This window comes from Excalfactoria chinensis, chromosome 1 (assembly GCF_039878825.1).
Source record: "Excalfactoria chinensis isolate bCotChi1 chromosome 1, bCotChi1.hap2, whole genome shotgun sequence".
In the NCBI taxonomy this organism is placed as follows: domain Eukaryota; kingdom Metazoa; phylum Chordata; class Aves; order Galliformes; family Phasianidae; genus Excalfactoria; species Excalfactoria chinensis.
The window spans coordinates 47,297,440-47,323,297 of record NC_092825.1 but is presented as its reverse complement, the minus strand read 5'-3'; the positions used below and the strand labels follow the sequence as shown (position 1 = coordinate 47,323,297).

At 45.7% G+C, this 25,858-nt stretch overlaps 1 protein-coding gene across 1 annotated transcript in view; it reads right to left on the bottom strand.

Annotated features, from left to right (window-relative positions):
• MRTFA (myocardin related transcription factor A) overlaps window positions 1-25,858 on the bottom strand; it is a 94,415-nt gene that overhangs the window by 3,745 nt on the left and 64,812 nt on the right. Inside the window, exons 4-14 of the mRNA XM_072338924.1 lie at window positions 24,793-24,858; window positions 10,682-10,737; window positions 9,036-9,111; window positions 8,199-8,360; window positions 6,616-6,791; window positions 5,980-6,135; window positions 5,226-5,479; window positions 4,737-4,908; window positions 3,325-4,440; window positions 2,046-2,180; window positions 228-419 (exon numbers count right to left, since the gene is read on the bottom strand). Of these exons, the coding sequence (XP_072195025.1) occupies window positions 228-419; window positions 2,046-2,180; window positions 3,325-4,440; window positions 4,737-4,908; window positions 5,226-5,479; window positions 5,980-6,135; window positions 6,616-6,791; window positions 8,199-8,360; window positions 9,036-9,111; window positions 10,682-10,737; window positions 24,793-24,799 (2,502 nt within the window). The 5' untranslated portion in view covers window positions 24,800-24,858. The remainder of the gene's footprint in view (window positions 1-227; window positions 420-2,045; window positions 2,181-3,324; window positions 4,441-4,736; window positions 4,909-5,225; window positions 5,480-5,979; window positions 6,136-6,615; window positions 6,792-8,198; window positions 8,361-9,035; window positions 9,112-10,681; window positions 10,738-24,792; window positions 24,859-25,858) is intronic.

The window sequence follows — 25,858 nt, the reverse complement described above, 5'->3', positions numbered from 1 at the left end:
ACTGGAGGCAAAGGTGCAGTCAGCAACTGCTCTATCCCAATGGGCTCTGAGCAGCTTGGAATCTTTACCTGGGCCTGGGATCTTCCCTAAGCCCCTCCAGAAGGAATTTCAAGAAGGAATTCAGATAGGAAGGTTCAGAAGGGGCTGTTTTGTCTCTGTTCTCCTTCAGTAGCCCCAGGTCAGGAATCTAAGAGGAATTACAGCAGCACCTTTCCTCCTGCTCTCACCTGGGTCTTTGGCTGCTGCTTCATGGCCTCTTCATAGCCCGGTGGCTCTTTCCGTGGGACTGAGGGGACAGGAAGAGGTGGTGGAGGAGGTCCAAAAAGCGACGTATGCTGCTGCTTCTGCTGCTGCTGCTGCTGTTCCAGGTCCATCTGGGAAGGGGAGGGGGCAGCAGGAGAGCAGGGCTGGGATGAGGGCTGTGCAGAGCAAAGGAATAAGGAATGATCAGGGAAAAGCTCATGGTTTCTTTAGTGACTGTCACCCCTTCTCTTGCCTGGGTGTCACTGCACTCAGCAGCCTGGCTTCTGTGCACTCCATGCACTGTGCCCCAATGACATGGAGACAGACTTCCCCTCAACTCAGCTGGAAATCTCTCACTGATACTTTTTATGTTAAGACAACCACACCACAAACCACTATCGGGTTCTCCATGATGAGGAAAACCTCATCTGTCCAAGTGGGGAACTCCTGGGACTTTGGAGGAGGGCACTTCCCTTGCTTTGTTCAGCCTCCAAGCCAGGCCCCCTGCTTTATCCTCCCCTCTTCCCCTGCAAAGCCTGCTCTGGGGACACCTGCAGGTTTCATTAGCAGCAAATTCCACAGCCTGAGGGTGTTGAAGAGCACCAGAGCACTCAGCAGTACCAGAGGTCTCCAAAGGAAACCCCAAGTGTTATTGCAGGAAGCGGAGCTGGTGACTCAGCTTCACCAGATGAATCAGCACCCTGCTGCCCAAAAGAAATGTTACCATGTGGATCGGGTGTTTGCCTCTGCGGCGGTTATGAGTGAACCACACTGACACTTGCTCTGCCAGAGCAGTGATCCCCAGCCCAGGCAGTTTGAGCCTTTTACATGTTGCTGCTCTACCTCATCCTGTTTTCCCTGGAAATCTCTGTCTGCTTTGTGGCTTCTGTGTACAGAAGCAGCCCCAGGCGCCTGCCCGCTGAGATGCTCTGGGGTTCCCTGTCTGCCTGACAGGGGCACAGGTTTTCAGGGACCTTCTGTGGAAGCCATCGAGGCAGAAAGGCTGCAGGTTTGTAGGAGCTGAGAAAGACAACGCCCTGTGACAACCTGCAGGCCTGGCTTCTGACCCTGCAGGGAGGCAAAAGGATTTGGGGAGTTGCTCCAGATGCCTTCAGAGCATGCAAGCCAAGGCAATCTAAGGGAAATCAGTTTTCATTTACCTTCTGCATTTCCTTAAAGGTCTCAACGTGAACCAAGGCACTGAGCCTTTGCAAAGTGTGTGTCCCACTCTGACTAGGCCAGAAATTAATCCTATCTATCTTTGTATCCTTTCCAGGACCTGACTCAGAAATGATCCTCCAAACTCTAAAAATTCTTTGTAGAAAGATTTCTGTCTCTTAATTACATGGTAGAGAGCGAACTAAGTCATCCCTGATAGGAGCTAGCAAGGGAGGAGGTACGCAGCAGGGTGTCTTTACAGATGTCACTTAGAGAAGGGGCGATGCCAGAGGTGCTCTCTTTCTCCATTCTGCACTGCACATCACAAAGACACAATGAACAGATACGGTCTCTGCAGAACAACCACCTCTTCATTTCAGCAGCGATCCTTCAGGAATCATGAGCACCACTACAAGCCCAGGCTGCCCACTCTGACCTCTCATCACTTCCAATTGGTAGAAAACCTCTGCCAAAACACTGGCTGGTTTTCCACCCAGCTGTGGCAGAAGCTGCTGTGAGCCCTCGCTGGCTGTGATGATGTTCTCAGACCAGGAGTGGGTGAACGCGTTCCCTCCCCACCAGTGCTACAAACCCTGCAGCAGGCAAAGGAAAACGGGGAAAAAAGCAAGAAGGTGGCACACTACCTTTCTGACAGGTTGGTTTAAGCCTCTTGGCTGCTGCTGCTGCTGCTGCTGCTGTGTTGTGGGCTGCTGAGGAGTGCTTGCAGGTGGCTGACACTGCGGTTGGCTGGAAGTTTTAGCGGGCGATGATTGTACTCTCTGGAAAGAAGAAGTGAGAAGCTGTTCCCCTGACACAACACGGAGCTAGTTGTGATTCTTAAAGGATTTAGGAAGTCTGTTTTTCCTCACTCTTTAATCTTTATGAAATGCAATCGTTCTGTCTCACCAAGCAGAGAAATCAAACTGCAGCAGGATTTGGCATCCTCAGTGAGGAGGCAGTGCCAGGCAAAGCCCCTTGGATCTCCATGGCTTCCTCAGGCTGGCAGCCCTGCCACAGCACCTACCACTGACCCATGCCTTTCTGGAGCAGCAGCTGGAGCTGCAGTGTGAGGGGTGATGCTGTGCACTGGCATTTAGCTGATCTGCATCTCGCCTGCAGCAAAGCAAATGCAGCCTGCTCAGGGCCTGTCACTAATAGCAGACACTGCCACTGCTCTGCAGCAGGCGCAAGAAATGTGGCAGCAGAGAATGGAAGTTTTCCCTGATTCCATGGAAGGTGCTGGAGTTTGACTTATGCCATAAAACATATTTATGCCTTCCTGGAAAAAGCTCTCAGAACATTTCTGCTAAGTGCTGGATTCATGCCAACGGGGAATAGTAGATCATCTCTGATGAAAGACTCTGCTAGCCCTGAAATATTGACATGCATTAAAACAGAGCAGTCAAGACGCAGAAGTCTGCTCTCAGGGTCTGACTTCAGCTCTCAGCAGACAAAGTGATGTATCTCTCACTCTGAGTACAATCTCTCCAATAAAGAACAAGGGGCGAAATACACCCTGCTTTTTCTACTGCCACAGACACAGTTGTTCTTTTAAGAAGCAGTAAAATGTGTCTGCAAACCCCTGTCCACCAAGTCTGAGATCTTGTCTCATGTTAGGCAGAACCATGTGTCTGTCTGCGACAGTGCTGGACAGCCTGTGATGCACAGTCATGCATTGCTGTATACAGCTCAGCACTGCCAAATCTTCACCATAAAGACTGCACACCAGTGAAGATTTGCTCGCACTGCTCTGATGTACAGAGCCATGAACTACCATCACACGCGACTCAGGCATTAATTTTGGCATTCACTGAGTTGAATTTCCAATGTAGGAAGTGATCCTATGGTAACCCGGACCCTAGAGTGAAGATGAAGAGGGGAACCCGACAGCAGCAGTGGGGATGGGATGTGAGCTTTGCTTACCTGTGAGGTCGGACAGCTGCTCACTGCCTTCCCCTGGGGTGAGAGGCCCTGCCTCTCTGCGCTCTGCTTGGTCACGGTGAGGACGATGTGGGTCCCTGTGGAGTCAGTGATGAGGGTTGGGGGAGGAGTGCCCTTGATCAGGTCACTCAGGGCGCTCCCTTGCTGGCCAAGGAACAGCCGCGGGCTATGGGACTGGCACGGCGGCTCTGCTTCCGGGGCTGGCACCTCCTGCTTCACCATCACAGCTTTCTTTGGCACTGGGCTTGGGTTCGAAGTGTCCATTTGGCTAGAGGTTGGTGTGGGGTTGAATTGGTCGGTTTGGCCACTGGATTGCTTTGCAGACTGGCAGCTCAGGAAACCGTTTTCACTCTTGACCTGGATACCAAACGCTCCTGGGTTGGAGGTGAGAGCTGTTCCTTCTCCCACAGCTGCCGGGGCTGGTAGCGACTGCTGAGCACGTTTCTCCTGCTCCAGCTGTAGTCGGAGCATCTCAACCAACTGCTGCTTCTGCTTCAGCATGCGGGTGAGCTCCTCGATCTGTTTGTCCTTCTCCTGCAGCATCTGGTCTTTGTCCCTAACTTCTGCATCCCTGCTGTTCCCAGTGCTGCACCGCTCTGACCTGGGTGCCGCGTTGACGCTGCAGGAGGCAGACTTAGAGCTTTCTTCCTTCACCAGGAACTGCACTGGAGATGCCTGCAGGGTGAGCTGGGTCAGAGGCGAAGTCACCATCTCTCCAAAGGTGTCTCCAGTGGCTGAATTCTCATCCCCTGTGCTCATTTGTGAGCGCTCAGAAGGAGTGGGAGAAACAGGCGGAGTCGAGCCAGTGCTGCCAAACTTCATCACGCCGCCACCAGTGACGGTGGCCACAACTACTTCTGCTGGTGCAATGCCAGTGGTGACCAGGGCTGGGCCCGTGCTTAGCCTGGCAGCTGGGAAGGCAACCACCACCTCAGCAGCTTTGGATAGAATGGCTGCTGTGCTGGGCTTGGGAGTGGGGGTTGTTTGGCCAGCGGCACCGTTCTGCTCTTGGTACGCTCTGAGCCTTTCAATAAGATCTGTTTTTGTGCCTGAGACAGGCAAGGCCCTCAGCTTCAGCTCTTGCTTCAGCTCTGCCACCTGATGGGGGTTGAAAGAGGGCAACATTAAGACAGCAAGCACAATAACCACAACTATTACCATCTGCCAAAGCCCTGGGGCAAAAAGAGCAAGCTGACTCCCTGCATGCCAGCAGACTTGCATCTCAGGTCTAGGCTTCAGGGAAGCACTGCCAGCTGTTACCCTTAGCTCCCACCAGTCCACCTCAGCTCTGCTCCAGGGCAGAAACATGACTCAGTGCTGACCCTCATCACTGACAATTGCAAAAAAAAACAACTGAACAATTCCACAGGACTGAGAGCAGCACCAACTTTTACCTTCATCTCATCCAAGTTGGCAGGGAGAGGGCCTGGCTTGCCCACTGCAGCATTACTGTTTTGTCGCATCAGCCCACTGGAACCAGAGGATACTGAAGATGTGCTACTGACTGCAGCAGAGAGATTGCGTACGGCTGGGGCACTGGCACCGGTCTGCTGCTCTCCTGGAGGCCTGCAGGAAAAGAGAAACCACAGCCATCAAACCCAAGGCAGTGGTGAGGCACTGGAGGCCCTCAGTACAGGAGCAGCCTGCCAAGAGCATGTGTGTACCTATGTATGCCAACAATCATACAGGTCCAGAAACACTAGCACCACCCTAGACATTAAAGCACACCAATACCTTTGGCTATATCCATCCCTTGGCTATGCCCATCTCCAACACTGGCCCTTTTTGAGTTCATCACCACACCTCACATGCAGAACACAACATGTTTGGTAACAGCATTGGGAAAGGCCTTCCTAAGAGAGAGCTACACATAGGACCCATACTTTGGTGGAGCTGGCAGGATGGTCTGATAGTTGTAGTGCTGCTGCTGCTGCTGGTTGAGGATCTGAAGCTGGAGAAAGAGCTGCTGCTGCTGCAGAATTTTGGCATAAGATGAATCCATGGGAGGAGCTCCCTTGTCCTGCTTTTGGTCCGGGGGAATATACTGATGATATTTAAGCTTCTTGACTTTCGGCTTCAGCTCCTTGGCTTTCTTACTGCGCTGAGACTTCTCACTAGCAGACTTGGGCTGGCTTTGCTATTCAGAAGAAAAGAAGGAAGCAAATAAGAATGGAAACCCTGAAATAACACAAGACCTCACATAAACCAGAAAGCACGCTGGGATTTTTGTTTCAAAATTCTCCATATTTGACCTCAGGGTCTTTCCACACCTCCCTAACTCAAGCAATATTACAGCCACAACACCCACAGCAGCACCGTAATACCACTCACAGCAAAGCAGCCATTTGTCTTTCCCAGCACACCAGGCCACTCGTCCATCAGGCTCACTAATTCTACTTATAAATGACACCAGCTGTTTCAAAACATTCTGTATTTAGGACCTATTTCACAGAGGTTGAACAGCTCATGGAATTGAATAACCTATTAAATATGTTACTCAAATAGTATCAGAGGAAGATACTGGTATATAAGCCTTCTTAGCTTCTGTTAACATAGCACTTCCAACTCCAAGTCTTTTTCAGAATAATCATCTCATCTTTTTTCTGACTACACCAATGATGAAACCACCCAAAATACCTTTATGAGCGTTGGTGGGGGCTTGGCAGCAGGAAGAGCTGCTCCATTGGTAAGACTGGGGGGCAGAAGAGGTGGAGGTGGCAGAGGCGGGGGCGGCTGTTCAGGTAGGAAAAGAGTTTCATTGGAGTCTGCACTAATCTGCAATTGGGATGTACCCTGCAGGGACAGAGAAAGGCATAATGAGTACATGTACAAGGAGGGGAGCATTTTAACAGAGCAGTGGAAAGTGCCCGCTTAAGGGGAAGCAGCACAGTATTCAAGTCACTAATTAGATTCCTTTAACCCACCTCATTTGTCCCCAGGAAGCACCACAACTTCCAAGAGCAGAGAAGGAATCAAAATCCTACACCTGTACATTCAGCTTTGTTTTCCTGGATCAGCTGCGCACCTGCCCAGCCTGCATCACCAGCCAGGAATGTCCCATTCCCCACATGACACTGCTATGGGCACTTCTGAATGACCAGAGGACTTCACCGGTGCCATACACAGCTAAGACTCCTTGTGAAATCTCACTGATTATGCTCCACCAGTGACCTTTTTTTGGGATCTCTTAGCCTTGCATCTTAGGATTCTCTGCCATGAATCAGCAGTAGCTGTGAAGCTCCAGGGTGCTGAAGGAGGCCGCCACATTCTCACCTGAGCTAGTGATGTGCCAGTGGTGCTAGGGAGTGGGTCGCAAATCCGTGAGTCCATCGGCGATGGGACGGACCCTTGGGACTCATGGCTGGCTGGCTGTTCTGGGGAGAGGGCATCACTGCTGTCCTCGTCAAAGGAGGAATTGTCTGCAACCTTTGGGTAGTTCACCTGTCCAACTGAAAATATAAACATTGGCTGTGGACTTCCAAGTGGAATAAGAAATCATATCAGTTGCCACTAGATGTTTCACAAAGAAAACGAAGGCATGGAGAGCTGTGTCTGAATTAAAGTATCATACAAAGAATGAGAAAATGGAACCCAAATTAGATCCATTTCAAGTGTTTATATTCATCTCTGCTATCAGCAGAATACACAGATGTAGACTGGGATGAACCACTTCTCTTGCTTCTCCACAAGACAAGATCAAGAAGCACAACATGAGCTACTCAACCCAAACCCAGAGCTGAAGCATGGCCTATTTGCTGACCATGTGGCACCAAAGAAAAAAGCCAGACAGCGTAGGGCTGAGTCATGCTTTCTTTGAGTCATGCTTTCTTTGGCGCTTGTCCTGGGTGGTGGAAGACAGAATCACTCTTCAAGATAGAGTCCTGAGTTGTCTTCTAGTCTTATAAACAACAAGGTCTATGGATTTAGTGGTGGCCCTGACTGCTATTAACATTTCTGTCTGTCTACACATCCCACATGCAGCAACTTATCTCAAATTAATCCTGGTATGCAGGAAATACTTTCATTTGCATCTAACATAACTGAAATCCATGGAGATGTGTTCTGCTCAGAGTCAGAAGGAAGCCACATCTCTAATATGCCAGCTCGCAACCTCACTATTGCTGTTCCTCAGCCATTTCCTGTGCAATAGTTAAGCCAGGTCTCCCCCAGCACTGCCCTTTTCCTTTTTTTCATGAGAAGTATGCAGCCTTGCTCCCAGTTGTGTCCCATTTGTCTTTAAAATAGCTGTGTGTGTTTGAGGGGACAAGGAACCACAGACGCGCACAGAACGCTCAGTCTGGGGAGATGGAAAAGAGCACTGCTGAGGCGGTGGGAAGGTTATTCCTCAGCATTCCTTACAGCCCTTGGAATGGCACTGGCATGATTTACATCTGTTCTGGTTTATTTTTAAAGGGATTGGATTCTCTGAAGTTTGTAAGTTCACAGACAGCTTTTGTTTCATCACACCTGTTTGTATTCTGTCTCCTTCCCTGATCTGAGTCAGTCAGCGGGTTCTCCCTGACCAAGGCTGATGATGGGTTAATATAAAGGGAAACTTTTAAGGAGAGAATCTAGGGAATGCAATCTACATCAGACTTTCGAGTTCTCGGGGTATGCAAACACTCTTGCATTATTTTGGGATGTTTACACTCATCATTTAACGTCCACAATATAACATCTCTCTACTACTATCTGTGCCAGAGGGTGTTTTGCAGAATCCTGGGGGCTGAAAGGCTCTGAGATGGGAAAATGAGAACAGTGATGGGATTGCACTCCCTTAAACGGGCACATGAAACGATAGAAATCACAGCCATCTGTAGGCAATGTCTTCCACACAGACCCTCCTCTGGCCTCACCTATAATGGCTTCCTTCAGGCTGGATTCCACGGGCAAGATGTTCTTCTCCACCAGCTCCATGGGACCTGGCCTCTGGGCTATCTTCTCATTGAGGTCATCTGCCAGCCTGGCTCTCTTTAGCTTCAGCTGCTTAGCCTGCAAGGAGGGTTCAGCTGAGGTCTCTGTTCAGGGGAAAGCAAATACAGTGGCATGAGTTCAACAATGACCAACCTATGCACTTTAGCTGTGTCTAACTTCTATTCATAAAGGTAACTGTAGATAATGGTAGATAGCTGTATAGGAAAATAATTGCAGATTGCATTAGATAACTACATAATATAGAGATATTACAGATACATTACAGATATTATGTAAATTGAAGTTATGAAGATACTATAACAGCTCCTGTGACTCTAGAATAGGATAAATTCACTGTTCTCAAACTAATGTCACCTGATTCTCATTCATCTTTTCCCTTTCAGTTGTGTCCAAAGATGTGGTACTCAGCAGCAGGACAGTACTCCCTCTCTGAAACTGAGGTGCACATTGATTAGATCAAATCTGCCTTCCTCCCACTTCAGTATTTCACAGTGCCTTCCCCTGGCAGAAGAGCAATGCCCATTCTATTTCATTGTGGCTCAGCTGTGCGAAACTGCACCATTTGAGTTTATATAACAGATTCTTCAGAGATTGTTGAATCACTCCCAAGAAATCACGCTACAGGCCTGTAGCATGATATTCTGCCCACTCCCAACTAATGGAAAGTTTTGGGGGTTGGAGGCAAAACAGAAAGCTGACAAGTAAGTAGCTGTGACAAATCTTATTGTTGGTGTCTTCCTGTTCCACATGTGCTGTACCTTCCAGAATGTGCATCCTAACCAGCTCTGATCTCTCTGGCCGGGACCGGATTTTCCGTTTCAGATAGTCCTCTGTCTGCAGCAAAAACAGACAAGAAAAACCAATTTTAGTTGATCAGACACAGGAGATAAGCTTGGACAAACAAGAGAAGCAACCACCTTAAATGCTACTGAAATCTCAATAAGCACTGAAGAAGGAAGGGACGTATCAGAATTCCAAAGTACCACAGAGTGAGTTTATTCTGGAGATGACCTTCTGCTGGACATTCCCTCAGTAAAAGAGTGCACTGCTGCCCTACAGAACTGAAACTGGAAAGGATTTTCTTGAGACCTGAAGCCCTCTTTTCCCTTTTATGTAACACCACTAGCTTATGCCACGGTGAATTTCACGATGTTTCCTTTTACATGGCAGCATGATTATATTGTTCCACTGTTCACAGCAAATACTTTCATATACTTTTGGCATTTGGCACAACTTGTGGTTTGGGCATATTCTTATTTAATGACAAGTTGAAAGACATGCTATTCACTAAGCTACAGACCCCACGCTCTTCCTTAGCAGGCAAAGTCTAAATGTGACAAGACCCATTTCCAGAGCTGCTCTTAGCAACAATGTCTTTGAAGAATGTGCTATGGAGTGATGTGTGGAGATGGACCTGTTACCAGGAAGGGAAGCTGGGCACAGTGGGTGTGCCAGACTGGTATGCCATCAGAATAGATCTTGAGAGGAAATAAACACTGGAGCCAATCATTCAAAGAACTGCACCGTACCTGCTTTGGTGCCCACACCAAAATGGTAACTTAGTAAGAAGGGTTTATTAAAAAACGGAGGAAGAAGCAAAAGCCTTTGGGACACTGCTCTTAATGCAGAATCCAACGCTCCAATCCTTCCATCAAGTTCCAAGTGCTAACACTGCCTTGTGGGTTTTAATCACGGCCATTACTTCTTTAGCCTTATTTTGCTTTCAGTTTTGAAACAGAACTTGGCTCCCAGTCACAACAGGTTTTATTTCCCTGTAGACTTATCAGAAAAAAAAAAGAAAAAAAAGAGCAACAAAACCCTATCCTCAGAGGCCTTCTGAGGAATAGAAATCACCAGGAAACCCCCAGTGAGCAAAGGTGAAGTGTGGATTGTGACGCCTAGCTCAGGCCTGCCTTCCTCTTTCTGCAAAGCCAGACGTCTGTGTGATCTCAGTGCTGGCATCCTCACTATTAACTAAGTTTTCTGTTTCTAATGTCCGAGAGAAACAAGTGCATGTGTATGCAAGAAAAAAAATCGCACACTTTCCTCGGAGGTGGAATCAGCTATTTCAATGACGTGAAAACATGTCACTGAAACTATTTCATGACAATGAAAACAAACACTATAAAAATAATAACATACAGTAAATGAGTGACAAGAAGAAAAATATCGGTGACCTCCAGGGAAAATCCAAGCACTGTCTTCAGTGGCTTTTAGGCACAACTGTTCACTGTGGGGTAACCACCACCACAAATAAAAACACCCCATCCAAAACATCTGTGACTGCACACTCAGAATGTCAAGGATTCCCTTCTGCATCGCGTTAACAGCTGCGGGATGCCCAAACTGCAAGACAGACTGCTCCTGACTTCCCTAAAACCTTCGAGAGCATATTGCATCTTACCCTGGCCCGTTCCAAACTCCTTCTTTGTTCGTGAAATGCAGCTGGACTTTTCAGAGCTGTGGAGGAAAAAACAAAAACATTTAGAGAATGAATACGAATGATGAAGTTTTCTCACCACACGTCCTTCCAGGCCAAACAAATTAACAAATACCCCACAGCAACTGCCTCCTGCATCTCCCAGTACACAGCTGGTATAAAAGCTGTGTGAACTGACATGTTCTGACAGCATGGGAGCTGACCTGGACCTTTTGCGGGCTACTGAAAAGAAAAATGTGGGCTACACCACTAGTGGAGCTATCCAATGTTCACCAACAAATTCCCCCAACAAACTCTTCCTATGAGCTTCAATATGGCACAAAATATCCAGGACCCTTAGGTAAGTGAATGGCACCGAAACAGTGAGGGGATGCATGAGATAGTTGGAAGGATCCTCGTGGGGGAGGATCCTAATGAACTGTAAATCCTCTTTACCACCTCTTAATGTCAAAGGAAGCTGCCGATCTTTCCTTCATTTGCACCTGTGTTTTGTGTACGTGCAAGGGCTGGCTACAAATTCTGCAGGTCTACAATAGGAAGTATACATTGCTCCATGTAACTGTAACTACTAGGACAACAGCAACACTTGGACAGGAAAGTGAGTCTGCCTGCTGACAGATAACCACAACCTGAGGCATTAACAGCAGCGCTCTGCTTAATGGACCTCCTCGACTCCCCATCTGCCCGGACTAGTAAAAAAAGGCAGAGCCAAAATGGATCAGGTTGTGAGGAACTGATCCTCTGCTGTCCAGGACCATAGCAACCCTGGAGGAATCTCTCGCTCCGTCTGGCTCCTACGCAGCACACACAGCTCATGTTCCATGGGAGAACTGGAGAAAGAGGTGACAGGACTTCTAGCTCCGTGGAGTTGCTGTCGCTCACTCCTCATAGCTTTCCCAAATCCACAAATGGCCTGTTTCTCACAGCAGCCCCACTGCGGCCTGTGCTCAGAGCTGGCTGAAGGGCACAACGCTCCTTCCTATTTCTGAAATATTCATCACTAAAACTACCTGACAGAGTTTCTAAACTTCCGTCAAGCTGAGCACCAACGTTCAAAGAGCCTTCAGCTTTAAAGACACTCTAAGCTCTTCTGAAGACAGAAGTCTATATACTAGTGCATTCAGTAACACCAAAGTGCTGAATCTAGGTCCCACGAATCACAGTCTGCTCACACTCTTCTTCACTGAAGACCAACGATTAAAGTACTTCTAAAACAGAACTTCACAGTGAAATACTGGAATGCTATTCAAAAATAAAACCCGTGCAGAAATGCAATACAAGAAGATATGTCCAGTACACGTGTAGGCTTCAAAACCCTTTCCCACAGAATAAAATGGAGCACCAAGAAAGGCAAAACATTAAGACAGACACAGCACCCGCAGAGTCCCTCCACAATTACATCACAGGGTCAAAAGCAGAACGCAGTCAATATGTGAGGAATTCCAATCACACTGGTGTACCAGAGGAGGCTTGGACTACAAAGAACCATTTGTGGAATAAACAGGCTTAACTGAGTGAGAACTAACAGCGGTGGGTGAGTTGTACAAATGCTGGGGGGCAAATAGTTCCTGCTGAGACTAAAGGTAAGTTCCATACAATCAAGTTCCATACAAACAGGGAGAAGCCACCAGGGAAAGTTTTGCAAGCTGGCCAACAGGGGTGTACTGACTGCACTTCGGGGTAAGCAAAGACAGAGAGATTATCTGCTTGTGAATACAGGTATGTGCTTGAGCTTCAACACACATTTATTTCATTGTATATGTATTGCAGAAAAGTGAAGTACAAGCTTCTTCAAGCTCAGGTAGTCCTGGACAAAGATAGAGTGTGGTATATAAATCAGGATAAAAAATCTACACTGGAGACATAAGCAGCAAGCTTCTTCTTGGGTTTCCAAAGGCCCTCTGCCACTAGAATGTGCCGGCATGGCAGGAGTGCTTCATCCTCCCCTTTCTACGTCTGCCGTCAGCGTGAGGCAGGACGTGAACTTTAAGTGACATTTCCCTGGCCACAGCTAATGGTTGCAAAAGTCAACTGCAGGGGTGCAGCCGATGTCACAGGTAGCACAAGAGAAGCTTCAATGCAGAAGAATAAAGGAAGGAGGGAAGCATCCCTGAGATGAAAATAAAATGAGAACCCCTCTCTCAAATCACAGAGTAAGTAAAAAAGTTGAATAGAAAGTAAAGCAAAAGTGCTAGGGGAAGAACTGCGCACAGAACAATGTCAGTCTCTCCTCTGGAAACAAGCACTGTGCTGCAGCTCTGCGCTGCCAATATGACAGAGAACTTCATAGCTGACCTCTGGAAATGTCAAGAGGGCACAAATCCTTCATTGCTTCCCTCAGCAATCCAGGATGGGGCTAGATGACAGAAGAGGGTGTCTGCTGTCAAATCCTACTCCATACAAAATTAACTAAGCCTTACATATTTTGCTGGGTTTGAAATTACTAAGAAGGGGAGAGCTGGGCAGCAGCTCCCCTAACTTTATTAGAGTGAGTGGGAAAAATAGAACCGAACAACAAATCCTTGTGCAGAGGACTGGAGCTGGGAGGCACAGGGCTGGTTTAGGCACAGGGTGAGCAGACACACATCTCTACCAGCTCCCAGTACTGTCCTTTCCAACCACCTGGCACCGATCCCCCAGCCCATTCCTGCCCCAATACCCCATTGGTTTGCTTGTCTGAGCGTTCCTTTATCCATTTTCACTCAAGATTATCCATGCTGACAAAGCTCTACTGTTCCTAACAATATCTAGTATTCTGGCTCATTTTGACTGTGGCCACAGATGAGCAGCCGAAGGGGTGGACCAGATGCAGTGCTAACAGCCCTGGCACGACGCACTGAGGTAGGAAGACATGGGGCAGGACTTCTACCACGGATGCAGGGCAAGCATGCACTGTGCTTGGTACATAATGCAGTAAATGCAACCCCAGAAAGTAAGGACAAAGACACTCAAAGTGCCTCATCCTTTCTGACTGCACAGATCTGATATATACTCAACTATATCTGCAACCTTCCTTTATAGAGAACATTTCCCAGACCTTTGCTCATTTGCTCTCTTCTGGACCTTCTTCCAACTGATTGGCCTATTTCTTGAAGCACATTGTCCAAAACTGGATATATTTTCCAACTAGGCATTTAAATAATACATACACTACTCCCTTTTTTAAATGGAGTTACTGAAGATGGTGAATAGTGTCAGCCATGGACCTTCTTTCTCCCCAGCTCACCCAAAAGCCCCTCTGTGCTCACCCTCCCCAAGCCTTTACTCCAGTGCTGTTTTTTCTCCAAATCTGCACACAGCTTGGAATTGTCCCAGCATGAAAACATCAGGTGAACCTGTGCCAAGCACCTTTCTCAACCCAAGGTGTGAAAAAAGGCATTAAACATTGTGAATTCCTGGGAAGGAATATTTATTGCAGTGGTGGGTACAGCCTTAGGACTGACTTCTTCCCCTCACACTACATCCCATTCGTTTCTGCCTCTCCACTGATGCTCCAGTGGCATCCATGCCATGCCAAGAGCAATACCAGGCAACAGTCACCAAAAATTAGCTGTTTCTTCCCTGCGGCATGTCCTTAGTCCCAAACAGGTGCTGTTTAGCATGGTTTGAACCCTTCATCTGGCTGACTTTGCTACAGCAAAATTGGGGTGAGCTCCTGATGAGAACAGAGTGCTGCCAGAGGCAGAAATCTTGCCAAACTACAATCACAGTTATTAGCTATTGATGGATTTCCACCGCCTTCATATTTTTCTACTGCTGATACATACAAGAATGATTAAGTGATTTCCCCCTATGCACCTTTCCCATTAGGTAACCCTTTTGCCTGCCTTTCTGCTTTTCTTTATACGTGATATATTCGTATTTTCATCCTCAGTAAAGTGAGTTTCCATGTTCTGCCCTCATTCTTTCCTACACCTGGGTCCGGGACAAAGCACGCCAGCCCTCAGCTATGCTGACAGCATTTTGTGCATTCAGATCACAGTTGTTTTGAAAGAGTTATTTTAACCTGGACTGGTATGCTCATTTACAGCCCAGCTCCACAAATAATTATGTCAGCAAAACAGAGCAGAAGCTGCCCAGCCAGACGAAGTCAGGACTGAGAGGCTGGGTTTAAAAACTCATTCTGCAGTAGGAGCAACTGTAAAAGTAATGCCTCCTACTTACTTTCATAGAAACTACAAGATACAATGAGCACAGTAAAACTGTTTGATAGAGTAAATTCTCAGCTACAAAACACTATCTTTCAACACAGTCACCACCATTAGCTATGCATTCTTACTGGTGATGAACAAGAGCCTGCATGCCACACTCATCTGAACCTGCACCAGCAGAGGGGACCCACTGTTGTCACTGGTGAAACACGGCACCCACCACCTCACTATGCTCACTTCCACCGTTTGGTCTCCATAAACACTCAGCAACCATTAATGAATGTCAATGGAGGCAGCCTTTTATGCATGGAGGAATTCAGTGACAAACCTTCGCTTCATATGCACTTCCACATCAGACACCACTTGGTCAGACTGCCCTTCTGCTGTGACGCATTGAACTGCTGGCCTTCCATCTGATCCCAAAGGTAAGCAGCAGCCATGCGTGAATGACTCTGATGATAAATGCCCTTCTGTACAAAGCACAGATGGAAACTGATCATTTTTGCTTCAAACCAATTCCTATGATACAGAGTTCAGCAATGCGTAACTTCAGTATTCCCTCCATCCAAGTTGCATTTGAAGATATTGAAATGTGAGTAAAGGGAGATACTGCCACAAAGTGTCATGGCGGAGCTGCTTATTAACAAGGTAACTCAAAATGCAAGTGTAGAGTCTTGCGCCTGGGGAGTAATAACCACACTCATCAGTACAGATCAATACATCTCCTGCTGGAGAGCTCTGCAGAGAAGGTTCTGGGTGTTCTGGTGGGCAGCAGGTTGTCCATGAGCCATGCTTTTGTGGTCAAGTAAGCCAGTGGCATCCTGGGGCACATTACAAACAGCATGGCCAGCAGGTCAAGAGAGGTGGCCCCAGTGGGGTCACATTTAGACTACTGGATCCAGTTCTGGACTTCCCACTTCAAAAAAGACAGGGGTCTCCTAGAAGGAGTCCAACAGAGAACCACAAAGATCATCTTTTGTATGAGGAAATGCTGAGTGTCCTGGGTCTGTTCAGCCTGGGGAAAAGAAGACCAAGTGGGGATCTGATGTTTACAAATATCTAAAGGGATGTGGGAGGCAAATGGATAAGGCCATGCTCTTGGTGGTGTGCAGTGATAGGACAAGGAGCAATGGCCTAAAACTTGAACACAGGAAGTTCCTTACAAACGTGGAAGAATTTCTTTACAGTCAGGGTGGTGGAGCACTGGAACAGGTTGCCCAGAGAAGTCGTGCAGTCTCCTTCAATGGAGATATTCAAGACCTGTCTGGATGCCTACCTGTGTGACTTACGTTCTGCAGGGTACCTGCTTTAGCAGGTGGTTGGACTTGATCTTTTGAGATCCCTTCCAACCCCTGCAATTCTATGATTCTGTGTGAAACCCAAATCAAACCCAAATCTCCAACATAACAGCAGAGACAAAAGGCCTGACAAAATCGTTATAACGTTTTCTGTTCAAGGTTTACCCAGAAGCATAAAAAAGCAACCTTTTAAGCCTTGCAAAGCTTTACAAAACAGTCATATGGAGATATTTGAGTTCCTGTTACCCTGTGTGAGAAATAAATGGAATCAGAACCAAAATCAGAACCACTCTAAGAACGAAACATAGCAGAGGAAGATCTAAACCAGCTGCCATAGAGGTCAGAGTGGCCATACACTGCGTTAGCTTCTGCAGTTGATAAAAGACACCAAGATTTGCAGAAGCCAAAAACTGGATAGAAAGAAAGACAAATCTTTCCCAGATCCCTGAAGCTCAAGTGTCTAAGGAGGAGGAGACACTGGAAAACCATCTGGAATAGGTTAAGATCTCAAAATCACAATCAGTAATCAGACCCAACAACCAGTGGGCTTTCCTTGGTCTCCATACCTAGACTAAGCTCTCTGGAGACAGCAAGGTGATACCTGAAGTGCAACCAGCTGGTCAGATATGCAATGTTTGTAGAGAGACTACAGGTAAATTTGAAAGACTGAATCAAGATTGGCTCTTAAAGGAAAATTAAAATCTTTGTTTGCTGTGACTAAGAGAGTCTCATGTCACATCCAAAACCAACCACAGACTAATTCACAAGACAAGGCCTACTGCTGCAGCTGCTATTCATTTCTGCTCTGAACCAAATTCTAGTTTCCATCTCTTGTTTACTATATGCTTTTATAAAAAGATGAGATAAAGAGCTGTGAGTGTGCTCCACGACTTCCTCTGTCGGTTCAGGGTGGGGTTCCCACCCCGTAGCTTTTGGTGTTTGGTAGGTCACAAATCTTGAACCACGGATCAAGGCAGTAGGCATTTTCTTCCCATTCATTTTCACCTCACTTCCAAAACACATTTCTTAAGGCATGGAAGGCAGAAGTATTCAAAAATGGGGTCACATGCACAGAAGGAGCTTTCATCTTGCTGCAGGGCGATATCATGGAGAAGCATGCTGAAAGAATATGAAAGGAGAGGAGGAATACACAGGTGGTGGAAAGAGCGCTCTATCAGCACACTTTTGTGTCCATGCAGCACCCATGAATTCCACATTTGGGACACAGACCTGATGATAAATCAGAATCCTTGCTGACTTCATAGCCCTGGCATGGATAAGAGCCCCTGGGTTAAGGTTAAGAGCCAAGCATCAATGTAAGGATAAGAACACAACTGGTAAACTGTGATTCTTCGGGCCCCAAAATATTATAAACTCAGAAAATGCGAAGTTAAGATTGATTAGAAAAAAAAATTAAATTAAAAAAACAAAAAAAAAACAAAAAAACATTTTTAGGAAAGTAAGAAACACATCTCTGGCATGCACACAAAAGCAGCTTTGCTCTTCACTGACACCCTTCAATAACAGTATGACTGTCATTACCAGCTGTGAGTGTTTCTGGTCCAGGGGCTGGAGAAGGGCTCCCTCCCACATCATTACTGTTGCCAGCACTGCCAAAGCCTGGCATCACAGTTACAGCCCTTGGGGGGACTTCCCTGCTGCTGAGCTAGAGACATGGCAGGGGAAGAAAGGCCATGTGCCGTGGAAATTGAGCTGAAGAAGCTTTGTAGTGTCGCACTGTCTCTTGCACCAACACTTGTGATGCACTTGGTTTGCTCAGCAAAGCCACCGCTCCTTTAAGATACAACAGAAGGATAAGACTTGTGTTAGATGTAACAGCAGAATAAGAGCCTGCTTGTCAAAGCCAGTGTGGAAGAACTCAGAGAAAGCCTGACAAACTGTCAAGGCCCACATGTGAGTTAATTTAAACTCTTAACAGAGTTGTGTCATTTCTCAGAGACCTTACCTTCTCCAGGAGCAAAGTGGAAATTGTCACCCATGGTAACAGTTATCAGATCTCTGGGTTACTTGCTACAGCCTCACATCATAGGAGATGTACAGCAAACACTGATAATGTACAAATCACCCTGCGCATCCCCACTAACTCTTTGCATTCAAATGACGTTACTGAAATACTGAATTGGAAAATACAAAGAAGAATGGAAAGCTTCAATACAGTTATTATTATTCCACGTCCAAACTGAAGAGGAAATGGGAACCCTTTGATTCATCCTATCCTAGACCTGGCCTTATGCCTGCTTCTTGGCTGGGCAACCGTCCCTTTGCAAACTCTTCTGATAGTGTTACAGAGTGCCAAGGCTGGCGGAGATGTGGGGCAACGAAAAGAAAAAGGGGAGATCATTCCCAGCTAACAAGAATGAGCTAACCCAAAAAGACAGTGGGAAAATGAAGGAGAAAGAACTGCATGACATACTAAGTTTTACTTCCCTGAATTATTAAGCATCCTAGCAAGCAATCGAGTATAATACTTGATCGTTGCAGGGAGCTGGGAAAAATGCAGCCTGTCTAAACCCTCAGCACAAACTTTTCTCTCTGCAGCTTCAGAAGGTCAGACAGCACATTTCCATTGCTCACACAATGAGCTTTCTTAAGTCTTATGAATCAGATGATACAAACACAGGGAAAACAAACACATGCAGCTATCAAAAAACAAACAGAGCAGGTGCAGTTATTAAGCCTCTTGAAAGGAGGCTCTCAGCTTAACCATACAGGCTCCCTTCTCTCTACAAAGCCTCAAGGCTTTGAAACTGAGCTTCAAGAGATCCCGTCAGTGAACCAGCAAAGCATTCCTGGAAGACAAGTGGAGGGATGATGATCAAATGAAAATGAAACCAGTTACAGATTTCTGTGTGACGTGGCACAAACAGAAATCCAGCTGGATGTGTCCTCAAAGAGATGTTTGGTTTAGGATACCTTCTCGGTATTCCAGTCCTGCTCTCAGAGCACGGCATCTAGCACTGCAAAAGTCTCTCTGGCCTCCGTACTTGAGATTTCATTCTACACACAATGAACCAGGAAATGCAAGCCTTCAGAGATGAAGTACTTTAGTAAGTTATTATTTTTATATCTTCAAGGCTTGATGGGTTTGGACATTTTATTAAAAAAGTCTGGGAGCGAAGATGCAGTCCATATGTTTGCTTTGAACTTCTTATCCTACATGAAAGTACAAGGTCAGCATGTTTTGTGGAAAAAGGCAGGAGACAGAAGCAGCATTGGTGGGCAGAACAGCTGATACGGGGTGGTAGGCAAGTATAACTTCGTGTTGTTACTCTAAATAGGCTTCCAAAAAATACAAGGAACATCACTTCTAAGTCCTGATGTGTAAAGCAGCAGGAGAATGTTGGAGTTAATACACGGCACAGACAGCACAAAGCAGGAAGGGCACATTCAGGGGATTAAAGCAATCAGTTTATCTGCAATTCAAACAGAACATACAACAATCCTGACATGGCCACTGCAGGGCCACACGGCAACACTCCTGAATCAGTAAAACCCTGCCCAGGCACGGCAGCTCATTGTCTACCACAGCCATCATGGAGATGAAATGCTGCAGAGGCATTAAGAATTGCACCTGAAGTCATCCATGTCACAGCAGAACATTTTCTGTTGTGAAAAATACAGCACATTTAGATAACTGTGTGTGTTCTAACAGCTATTTACCTTTGCTTTTCTTGATTTACACCAATAGATGCTCCTCTTTAACAAGTAATGCTGGTAAAACATTTTAAAAGCTGTCAGGGGAAGTCTTTTGCTCTGACAGTGTTCTAGTATGTTCTACTGTAGCTACTGTCTGTAGCAGGAACCAGGATTTGACAATATCCACAAAGGATTCGTCTCTCTCAGCTCCCCTCTGGGGAGACCTCATTGCGGCCTTCCAATACTTGTGGGGAGTCTGTAAGCAGGAGGGGAATGACTTTTTACATAGGTTGTAATAGGACAAGGGGAATGGTTTTAAACTAAAAGAGGGGAGATTTAGGTTAGATGTTAGGGAGAGAGAAAAACCTTGTTCGGGCAAAGATTTGTGAGGCACAGATTTAAAGCATCTCCTCCTCAGGAGAGTGTGAAACTCAGCAACACAGGGTGCCCACATCTCATTTCCCAGCATACACTCAAGTAACAGACAGAAGACAAGTCCAAGTAAAAAGCTGCACCCAAGTGTTGCACACCTATAGTACAGAAACAGCTTAGGGCTGAGGCCCGTAAAAGCAGACAGTCAGAAGGACAATACTGACTCCATCCTTCCTGGACTCTATTCCAACTGCTACCTTCTAACCACGTAGTATCAGGGAAGCTCTGCTTTCTATTTAGAAGTGATTTGCACTGGACAGTTGGCATGGCAAGAGAAGACAAAACATTACAAACCAGTACTGGATCCAGTTGCTCATGGGGCTCATGGGATGAAAACTCGAAATTGCCAGCAGGAATTAGTAAGCTGACAAGGACTTGAGCTGAGTACTGTATGCTGGAAAGGACAGCATTGTTTTCTTTTTTTAACCTGCCTTCTGCATCTAGTCATAACTCCACATACATGGCATCCCAGAACCCAAATATACTACTAGAGAACCTAGATGCAGGCACAAAAACTGGTGAGCACTAAGTACACTGAGGCCAGAGGGGAGCTCCTAGAAGTTCCTAGCCCCCTGCTAACACAGTTCCCTTTTCTAAGTGCCTGAGACACCCTGCAGATAGTCACAAAGCACATTCCCAGAAACAATTCTCTATTTCTGCTTCATCTGTTTAGGTGAATCTAACAGTCACAAGAGCAGCTCTGGGGCAGGACTGTGCTGCATGATGACATTCCCGGCTTGGCTCTATTTCATGTCTGCAGGCAGAAGCCAAGAATCACAGTCCCGATCGATCAAACAAGGGGTATTGCAAAGCTTTAAAACAGAAAGAGAAAACAAACAGAAGAAGCACAACATGTTTCGCAAAGCCGAGTATTGCTACACTGGCCAAATGCCTTTCTTCTTAAATGTTTCTCTGTTTTAGTTGAAGACACTTCCCACATGTCTTCCTCCTCAGATGTATCTCAGGGGCTGTGTTAAACATTCTTTTTGAGAGCAGAAAAGTGAAGATCTGATTCTCACAAAAAAATACTTACAATAGCTGTAAACTTTAAATTCGACACCGTAAAAATGGACAGCATCTGACTGTTCTGCAGCATAACAGAGTGCAGAGCTGAGCACAGCCAGCAGTTTTTGTTTAGTTTGCATTTTAAGAGAATAAGATGAAAATCACTTTTGCATAGTTACAAAATGTACATTATATATATAAATATATGCAAACAGTCAAAAGATCTTGCCTGTTGTCACTGTCAGAAAACAGGCCAAAACCCAAATAAGTGAAAACTTTCCCTGTTTCAAGATACAGTCCTAGCTCAGATCACAGGTGCGTCAGATGCAGATGAAGACTTGGTTATCAGTTCTTCCCTCTGGGCAATATACAATTTTAATCTTCAACTAATGAGCCCCACTGCTAGTAAAAGGTTACATAAAGTGATAACAGAAGAGTAACAGAAATTAATGAAGCATTAAACTCCATTATTTTGAATCCCCTGTCACTGCTTATAAATGTTTTAGTTTTAGTAACTACATTACACTAATTCTTTAGTGAAGCATAGCCCTGCTGTGTGGTTGGTGGGCAGGAAAGGTTACTCAAGCGAGATTAAGTGTACTTGGTAAAAAAAATGTTGATACATTTGCCTTTCTGCCATATAAACAGAATTCCACATGGGGACAAAGTAAGCAACTCCCAGCTTTGTTCTGAACAAGCAAAGCAGGAGCGGTGTGACTCTCCCTGGCTCTCAACTGCTTCACAAAATGTGTTCTTCCACTCGGTGGCCAAGAGCCCTGTGTGGAAGGAAGCCTGAAAATACAAATCCTTGTTTACAGTTCACAAGCTGAATTCAAACACCATATAAAATTTGTACTTCATTCAGGAGAACCAGAGGTATCGGGTACCTTATTTGTTTCATAGATTTTTGCAGGTCTGCTTGGTGGCAGGATCCAGGAACCGAACTCAATTAAATGCTAAATCTTAATGAACACCTAAGATAGCATAAAAAAAACCCTGCAAATTCACCAAGAAGAACAGTTTATGTTCATCAACTGATATTTCTATCTACATGTGATAGCAAAACAGCAGGTGTTGTGCCAGACCAGCTCAAGTCTGTTCCTATTGACTGAATGAGTGCTAGACACAGGCAGAATACCTTCAATTCAGCTTCATCCCAATGTAAAACAACTCTCAAACTCTGGGACTTTTCTGTGGTGCAAAGCCAGGTTCAGTCAGGAGTCTGACTTCAGAAGCCCCTTTCCAGCCAAAGCTCTAAGGCTAATGGAGATAGAATCACAACTGCCACAACTCTTTTAAGAGTGTAAAGGCTGTCCAAATAGAAACAAGAAACTAGAAGCCAACCAGCACTTCCTGTGGAGGGAGCACGTCAGCTCATTTCATTCAGCACCACACCATCCTCTGGATTCCCAGTTTTAATTTTGTTAAACCATGAGAGAGGGCTGAGCAGGGCTGGTTTCCTTAGTAGCGAACACAAGAGAAAGGGTCAGGGTTTGGTATAGTCATGCTTTGTAGCAGATGATGGGAACACAAGTTGCTAAATGCTTTCACAGACAGAATGTGCAGGGTAGGGATATGACAGAACTCAGGATACCTGCACACTGCCAGTGGTAAGTAAAGAGTGTTCTGAACTGCTGGAAGTAGGAACAAAGCTGTTGTGAATCGGAGATGCCCTCAGCAGGAACATGGTCCTTAGTCATCTCTTGTACTTCTCAGGTTAAAAACTGGTCTTTGCTTTAAGGATCACAATTTATCTCACTTCAATCTTCTCATTAACAGCCTAGACAAAGAATGTTTTAAACATTTCCTTGCGTGTGGTTATTTCCACTTGGCAGGTATAGATAAATGGCAGCATGGCTTGGAGGGAAACAATTTCAAATCATGTTTAGAACAGATCAGCTACAATGTTTTCTCTTAATTGCAGAAAGAACCTTTTTATGTGGTGCCAATATTTTCACAGTGATACTGCACTGGGCATTCTCCTTTGGTCTGTCATAAAATTCACATGTACAAGACATAAATGAAGCAATGAAGAGTACAAGTCTGCAAAGACTTGTTATTTGGGCTGTATTTTAAGCAAATTTAAGACAGACTAATTACTCTGGGTGCCTCACTTGAGTTACTTGAAAGAGCCTCATTTCCAAGGGGCCTGTAAAGCAGACCCCTCTCAGGAATCACAAGTTTGGCCAGCAACACCTTGAAGAAAGCCAGTTCTGAACAAAACCTAGTGAGTATTTGCATGTAATCCACCTAAGGCAGAAGACCACAAAGAAGTCAAGAACATTTAGGAGTATTTTCTTCTGGGAAGAATTAACAAATCACACAGCCATCAGGACACCCGTATTTCTTTCAGAATCAAGAGCATTCTGTTGAAGCACGTATATGAATTATCCAGATAAAAATAAGAAGGTAGGCATGATGTGCCATATCCAGACAGGACAATCTTTCCTATTTAATTTGGAGACATAACTTTAAACAGGGAGCCCAGAAACATCTTGAGCATGTCACTACCTCCCAGTGAGCCGCTTCAGCTGACAGAGCAGTGCTGACAGGTTCTCTTCATTCAGAGAGAGAGCTGACAGCCTAACCTTATGGCTTTACCAAAGTCTAAATCACAGCATGTCATATTACAACATGCTCCCCAGAAATAGAAGTCATGAGAAATTCTTTAGCATATTGTCCTCAAGGTGTGTGAAATGGGGAAGGGGGTAAGCTTCTGAAAGAAGAAAACATTTACCTGAGCCGCTGCCTTCTACTAGAGCTGTGAAGTGAAACTGAGCAGAACTCTAAACACTTCTCTTTGGTCTTGGTTCAAGTTGTTACCTACATAACATTTAGTTCAGAGGCACCAGTGGGCAGAGAGCAAAACAGAAATGTTTTTTTCTCCAGTGCTAACCTGACAGTGAATTTATTTCACTCAAGGTACATCCGGTGCATCCACCCAGACAAGTATACTGAAGTTCTCTGGCTCTGCAGATTTTGCCTTCCCTTGCAGGAAGAGAACTAGCTGATGCCCATAGGTCCCTTGCTGGCCTTGTTTTCTAGCTACTAACATAAAACACGGCTCCTCCTGGGTTAACATCTTGTACACGTTGCCAGTTTGGACCTAGTTTATGGAACATGAACGTACAAAGCTACAGCTGCCTCAGAGGTCTGAGGAGCTGACAAACAAGAACAGAAACTGCAAAGGCAGGAAGCCTGTTAGAAGAGCGATTACCAGCATGCGTCAAAAATATATGACACTTCTAACAGCATGGTCTCCAGGAGACTTGTCTCCGCTACAATCAAACACAAATGTTCTTTTGGGGTATAGTTACACTTGAAGCCATTACTCTGCTCCTTGGTACCAAAGGAGGCCCCGTACCTAGAGTACCAACCAGGGAGAAAGTTGGGTGGAACTGGGTGGGGCTTTTATATCTGATGTTGTTCACCCAGAAACGGACAATTAGATCTTTCAAATCATACATGAAACCATTCTCAGCTCAAAAACAAGCACAAAAACATCAAGAGAAAGAGCTGAAGTGATACTTACGCGGCATGATCCCTTGGCTCACCAGCTCCTCCCGTGTGCGTCGCTGCTGGAGCTTCAACTGCAGCACTGCACAACAGCAGAGACAGGGAAGAGAAGGAAAACCATCAGTGTGAGAAGTAACTGAGAACACATTTTCAAATGCATCTTGTTTTCTTCTTCAGATGTTCAGCAAGCAGCAGAACAAGCAGACCCCCTCCCACCGCACCGCCCTGCACCGCTGCAATTGCAGAAGTGGCTGCAAGCATCGAGGTTTCCGTGTTCTGCTGCGGGTAACGAGGGGAGGAAGTTGCAAAGGGTCTTGGCAGGGTGATAAAAATGTGCACAGCCAGGGCTGTTTCTCAATTCTTTCTAGAGCACCAAGGTCTTACACACCATTAATATTAAAAAACAAACACAAGAGCGCTGTCTGACAGTACTCCAATAAAACCAGAGTGACACTCCAACTGCTAATGACTCCTAAAAACCTAAATTACCTTGTGCAGATTAAATTGATTTGAGAAAATTATGGGTCATTAGATTCTCTAAATTACAAGACCGATTTCCTTCCTCAACCGAGAAATTCTTTCACCTTCAGAAACACCTCATGAAAATGAAATACCATGGCTATCTCTACAAGCATCCTTGTCCCACAGCAGAAGAAATCCCTTATCACTAGAACATCCTCTACTTACTGGAGTGCAACGGAATATATGTATTACCTGTGTACAGTGCAATTATCTATTTTTTTTCAAATGCAAATGACCACTTCACTCATAACTTCAGCAGCCAGATTGTAACAGCAGTTCCCATTCAAACTATATAACCAAAGCAAAACTGTAGAAGTTAGCCTTACAAACGTTCAAAGACAACCTCCATGAGAAAGGTACCTCGTAAAACCAAGGAAACACAAGTACACACACACCGATTTAGGACAACCTGAGAGAGAAGACACTGAATCTCATCTGCAGTCAAGCCCAAGCTCCTAAGCACACTCAAAATAAAACAGTACGAATGGCATGGCATCTTCCTTGTTTAAACTTCTATTTCACTGTCAAGTTCACATTGTATAGTCCACAAAAGAGAAGTC